Genomic DNA, 6,624 nt, shown 5'->3' with positions numbered 1-6,624 from the left:
ATGGCAATATGTAAATCAATGGATGTGTAACTGATGTGATTCTGCAATCTGTGTATGGGGTGAAGGTGGGAGTTCATAACCCACTTGAATCAAAGTGTGGAATATGATATGTCAAGAAATTTGTAATGTTTTGAACAACCCACAATAAAAAATTAAAAAAAAAAAAAAAGAATACAATGCAAAATTACCATTCCTGTGGGTAAAAAAGCTAGAATTTACTTGGTAACTATGAATGAATAGCCAGTTAACAAAAACTGATTTGAACACAAAAGAATATAAGCATGTCAACAATATTTTTTGTTGTTGTTGTTGTTTTTGGTTTTTTTGGTTCTCACTGTAAACTCTAGTTACTTTTGTTTCATTTTCTGGCTACTTATAGGACTATTTAGACATTTTCCTTATGGTAGTACCACCATAATGTGTTTAAACTGGAGACAGCGAAGGACCAGAGTTGCCTGACTGATCCGAGTCAAACTTTTTTTTTTTTTGGTAAAAATACCTCATCAGTTGGTTTTTCTTTGTGGACTTCTATATCAGAAATCTAGAATTAGATTATTCATTTTCAAAAACAATAAACTAAATGAAAACATTTTTTCTGTGAAATGACAAGGCTGAGTCCTTCTTTGGAAAATAACAGCAAAAGATTTTTCTTTTAACTTCTCTTCCTTATATCAGAATTTTACTTGACTTTAAAATAACAACCAAAGATTATTAACTCAAACCCACTACGGAATGCCACTGTGAACAATATTTTTAGAATAAAATTTACTAGTCTCAAATTATTTGTGGTGATCTGTCAAACTTTCTACAAAATATAATTTTTTATATATAGGGTTAGAATTTATAAATACCTAAGATTATTAATAAGTAAAAAAGACTTAGGGCTGGGGATGTGGCTCAAGCGGTAGCGCGCTCGCCTGGCATGCGTGGGGCCCAGGTTCGATCCTCAGCACCATGTACTAACAAAGATGTTGTGTCCGCCAAAAACTAAAAAATAAATATTAAAAATTCTCTCTCTCTCACCTCTCTCTTTAAAAAAAAAAAAAAAAAAAAGACTTAATTTCTATTTACCAGTATTGCTCATATATAATACTTAGTTTTCTTAAATAAATTTTATAAAATCTCTCAGGTCTTAACACTATTATTTTTATTTATTTTTTATTTCTTACCCATTTTGCCAATGGCTACAAGTCCAGGACTTTATTAAAATAATCTGTCAATTCAAGCAATTTTTTTTAATTTGCACACACAAAAAAAAAAGCAAAACAAAACATTGTATCAGCAGAGTGAAGTGCTGAGAATTCAAATATTTCTAGGACACAATTCTATATTAAAAGTAGAAACTGATACAAAAGAGAATAAACAGACAATAACTGATTTTTATTGTGTTTTGAGGAGAGAGAAGGATGGCTTCATGAAAGAAAAAAATTAAGGGTAGGGGGTATACCTCAGTAATACAGCACATGCCTTTTTTGGGGGGAGGAAGGTACTGAGGATTGAACTAGGGGAACTCAACCACTGAGCCCATGTCCCCAGCCCTTTTTTGTATTTTATTTATAGAGACAGGGTTTTAGTTGCTTAGCACCTTGCTGTTGCTGAGGCTGGCTTTGAACTAGCAATCCTACTGCCTCAACATACCGAAACACTGGGATTATAGGTGTGCACCAGCACATGCTTTTACCCTGGGTTTAATCCCCAGTAGCCAAAAGAAAAAATTCAAGAAAAGTCTTATAAGAGAAATAGAATCTCATCAATTCAAAAGTGGAACACAGAATTCTAAGAGGGCATTGCAATGCTAAATATTGTGCTGACTGTATTTGAAGAAAATTTATTTACATTTTAATATTTCCAAGATCAGGGAGCTTCTTAAAATTGCTACATGTAATTGATACAATGTTTCTAATTTATCCCAACTACTAAACTGCTGACAAATCTTATCAATTATGACAATTTAGAATGAGGATTATAAGGTAAATAATGCATAACAGTAAATAGGGATTCAGAAACACATATAGACTGTTGTGGAAAGGATTGCCAACATTTATCTAGGTCACTACACAGTCTTTTCTTTTGCGGCATTCTACATGCGTATCTCCACAAGTTCTATACTTCATAAAGACAAGGAAGATCTTTTCAGAGAACAAATATTCAAACTTCTTGAAACTTTCACTATTCTGGTTTCTCTGGTAGTTCACTGTACTAGTTCTGCCTTTAGAATCTCTCCTCTCAATCCCTTTTAGTAGTTCCTTTTTCACAGGGCTACAATATCTTCTGCTAAAATCTATAAATATGTTATTGAATAGATTATAATGTATAAAAGGTAGGATTTGATAGTGGTTCTACCACTAATTAGCTTTATACCCTTGGGTAAATTAAATTTTTGAAGTTTCCATTTCCTTGTTTATAAAGCAGAAATAACACCATAGGTTTGTTTTAATGATTAAATGAAGTGTAAATTACTTGGACATAGTGAGTTGAGGTACCAAACACTCAATTAAACATTAACTTTTAAAAAATAGGAATGTTGCTATATTGTACACATATTGCTATTACAATTACTACTTCTACTTGATAAACATTATAGGACTCAAAATGGCTTTCATATCTCTCTCTTCCCCAATGCATCCATTCTACAATAGAAAAATAAAGGAGCTAGGGTGTAGCTCAGTTGTAGAATGTTTGCCTAAAATGAGCAAGCAAGGCCCTGGGTTTGATCCCCAGCACTACAAGGAAAAGAAATGTCAGATTGATCATTCTGAAAAATTACTTTTATAATGTCAAGGCTCTACTCAATAATCTCCCATTTACTACTATATACATCTTATACAGCTTAAGAATAATCATAATAAATGATAAACCCTCCTCACACTAATTTATATCAAACCCTTTTTCCAAATTTATCAGTCAACACTTTCCAAATATATAATTGCTTTGACCTAGACAGAGCTCTATATCCTTTCACTAATAATGATGCAACCACAACATTATTTCTAAAAATCACAATTCCAGACATGCCTTTATGGCTATCACATCCCAACTACCTTTCTTTCAAATTCTACTCATCAAATATCCCAAGAAACCTCCTCTCACCACTTTTGGGCTTGTTCATAATCTCCTTCTAATAATACTGTGTATTCAAAACACTTTAAATAGTACTGTGCATTCAAAATACTTTTCATCTCCACCACCCACCTCTACCCTACCCTGGACTGTTATTTAACTCTTAATTAATAAGGAAAATTCAAAATAGCTAATTCCTGGCTTAATAGTAGGTATGTTCAGAAATGTCCCTACAATATAATGCACCCTCAATATAACATAAGCTAAACATTCCTAATCAAAACCAAATAGGAAAGACGTAGTAATAAAATATTCATTTTTTTCACCTCAATTTGTCTCACTACATTAACTTGAGAGTCTAAAGCATGAAAAACAAAAAGAACTATTTATAATTAAAAATATAAATGTCAAAATATAAATTTTTTAAAAAACTATTACATTTACCTCTAAATGGGCAAAATATAAATATTATAGTCACCTACCTGCAGATATCCCTATATGTTTGAATTGCTGTATCCATGTAATGAGCAGGGTATGGCCTGGGCGCTCCTGGTTGAAGAAAAGCTGACACTGCTGCCATTTCCTAAGGGAGAAGACAAAATGTATACCATTTCAAAAGGAGAAAAAGTCTTATAATTTAGCATTCAGGAAGCTCAAAAATTAGAATGAAATGTATTAGAATTTCTTATTGTACATATAAATAAATTGCATAGCTTAAAGCAGACTCAAAAAATATATTTATATGCTTTCATCTTAAAATTCTCCAGTCAAATTCAAGTCTTTAATTAAATATTTAAATGAGATTTCCAAGAAGACCTAGTTAACTTTGGTTTTTGGTGTAAATAAAACAACAAGTGAACTTAGCTTAAGATTTCAGGTACACCTCCTCCCAGTTTTTCCAAGAGCACAGAACAGACCAATGATGGAATTATACAAAGACAATATAGTCATGCATCATTTAATGGCAAGGATACGTTTTGAGAAATTGCACTCACGTGTTTCCTTATACTATGGGCAGCATAATGGGTTTACAATACTACTAGGTGGTATAATTTTTTAAAGCAATATGCTTATATGACACCAACATAGTACACTTAAACCTTGTTGTGCAACGTATGACTATATCTTTTTTCCAATTTTATCTATTATCTGATAAATATTACCTCTAAGCTATTTAAATAGAGATAGCAGCTATATGAAAGAAATAGATTAGCAGTAAAAAATAAAGGCATGTCTACTATAACATGATATATGCATACCTGAAAATAACTGGGGTTGTACAAGCTGCCCTAAGAGTAATAAACCTCAGAAAAATATGGTTAGGACAGTCCTTCTGAGGCCTATTCATCTGTGTAATCAAAGCACTAGCAAAATTGTTTAATGGCATGTTGGAGGGTGACCTACATAATCTAGAAAGGCAGCTTAGCATGACTGGAGGTTATCTTGGGGAATATAAAAAATACCAACATGTAAATCCTGGCAGAGATGGAGACAAAGAAAAGGACCTCCTAACAGGCAAAACTACTATGTAGGGTGAACATGGGAAAAAGTGTAGTCTGCACTGAGCCCAATGCTATGCAAGGCTAGAGGTGTACTTCTCTGGAGAGGAAGTCTGTATACATCAAAATATCGGCATTTAGTTTTTATTTTCTTAAAATGCAAACAAGGGCTGGGGACGTAGCTCAGTGGTAAAGCGCTTGTCTAAAATGTATGAGGCCCTGGGTTAAATTCCCCACAAAGCAAAAATAAAAAAATAAATACCAACCAAGGCACCAGCTGCATAAAGCATTGCTTGATCATTAAGAAAATCCTTCTTTGCAGTATGATAGCAACTGTAAGCCAAATCATAATGTTGCACCAAAAAACATAAGTCAGCCATTTTTCTGATTTGAAGTTCTGGTGCTTCAGGTGGATACCTGCATATACAATAAGTAAAAAAAAAAAATATATATATATATATATAATTTATTATGCTCAACTCCATTAAATATAAAATGTATAACAAGCTTTTCGACTATCCAGAATATGAAGAAAACTGATTCTCTTTAACAAGAATTCTTTCCCAAAGAAGAGTGTCAAGTTTCAGAACTACTTGGAAACAAAAAGTTACTTTATTTAATTTATAACTGTGGGAACTTCTTAACAGCAGGCAAGTATTTTCTCCATGATAAAGTTATGAAGTGAATAAAATGGTTAATTCCAGGAATTACATCAGGAAAAATAATTAAAATCCAAATGGATTAATTTTATTCTCCCTTAAAACAAGATTTTTTATAAAACAAAATTTGCTAAATATGTGCCATGTGTTAGAATCATAGACTACAACCTTTAAGATACAAAAGGGTTATTAATGAATATGTAATCTAATTCCATCTTCATGCAAATAGGGAAGGAAACAGTCTCAAAACAAAGTGACTTTCCCAGTTATCTTTAGAGTTTATTTTTAGATGTCCAAATTACATATTTTTTAAAATTAAATAACTAACTTACAGTTACTGCTCTTATCTACCTGAATGTTTGACACTGTGAAACTAAGAAACTATGAAGGTAGTTATTGTTTGCATGACAACACATAATCAAACACTAGACAAAGTTAAAACAAAAAACAGGAAAGACTAAAACAGCAATATTTTACTCACAGCAACCCAGATGTATTTTTCAGCTCATTAATGCTCTTTTCTGGAACTTTACTGCCACTAAACCATTTTTTAGTTGCAGAAAATAGAGATCGACTCAAACCTTTTCTTGATATTAGCTAAGAAAAAAGATTAAATATGTTGACAAATAAGGATTTAATATTTTTTTTGTTTACATACAAAAAAATTTTTAAATAACCTTTAAAAAGCTTTAGTAGTGGGTAAATAATGATTATAATAACACTGATTTTTTTTCTTTAAACTACCTAAAGAGCTAGGAATGTAGCTCAGTGGTAGAGCATTTGCCTAGCACAAATGAGGCCCTGGGTCCAGTTCTCAGGACCACACACACAAACTAATATGATGGTAAAAAACTGAAAATGAATAAGTTTCTTCTAGGACTGAATAGAGTTTCATCACTGATAGGAATTTCAGTAAGTACTAACAATGGCCTACTGCAAAACAAAAATCTTAAAATTCTTTAAATAATTTATATTACATTCTTTAGTATTTACTTAAATTTGAAAAATAAAATCCAAAAAGTTAAGTGTTACCTGATCATTTAATTGCCGAATTGTTTTCTCTATATGTGGCAAAAGGCCCCGAAATGTAAACTCTTGTATAAATTGTCGAATTCTATCATGATCGGTAAGTGTTAAACATGCACCATGAATTATTCCAGTATTTGCTTTCTTTGTTTCATGTAATGATGAAGCAGATTTTACATGATCTGGGCCATCAATGCTGTTAGAAGGGTCACTGGATTGGTCCAATTGAAGTGGGTGAGCTCTAAAGTTATTTGGTAAGCCATCTACTGAAAAAAAAAAAAAATCTTTCTTTTACTCTCAGAATGCAAGAGAAAATGGGAAAACTACTACCCCACCCTGCTAAATTTAAAAAAAAAAAAAAAAAAAAAAAAAAAAAAAAA

The 6,624-nt window shown here is 31.9% G+C and overlaps 1 protein-coding gene across 2 annotated transcripts in view; it reads right to left on the bottom strand.

Annotated features, from left to right (window-relative positions):
• Trappc8 (trafficking protein particle complex subunit 8) overlaps positions 1 to 6,624 on the bottom strand; it is an 80,105-nt gene that overhangs the window by 70,740 nt on the left and 2,741 nt on the right. Inside the window, exons 2-5 of one of the 2 annotated variants that reach the window (XM_015482454.2) lie at positions 6,251 to 6,510; positions 5,700 to 5,815; positions 4,826 to 4,976; positions 3,543 to 3,643 (exon numbers count right to left, since the gene is read on the bottom strand). In XM_015482454.2, coding sequence (XP_015337940.1) covers positions 3,543 to 3,643; positions 4,826 to 4,939 — 215 coding nt within the window. In that variant the 5' untranslated portion in view covers positions 4,940 to 4,976; positions 5,700 to 5,815; positions 6,251 to 6,510. The remainder of the gene's footprint in view (positions 1 to 3,542; positions 3,644 to 4,825; positions 4,977 to 5,699; positions 5,816 to 6,250; positions 6,511 to 6,624) is intronic. The other variant, XM_015482453.2, reaches the window with a different exon arrangement.

This window comes from Marmota marmota, unplaced genomic scaffold, assembly GCF_001458135.2.
Source record: "Marmota marmota marmota unplaced genomic scaffold, marMar, whole genome shotgun sequence".
In the NCBI taxonomy this organism is placed as follows: Eukaryota; Metazoa; Chordata; class Mammalia; order Rodentia; family Sciuridae; genus Marmota; species Marmota marmota.
This window is presented reverse-complemented; position numbering and strand designations above follow the sequence as displayed.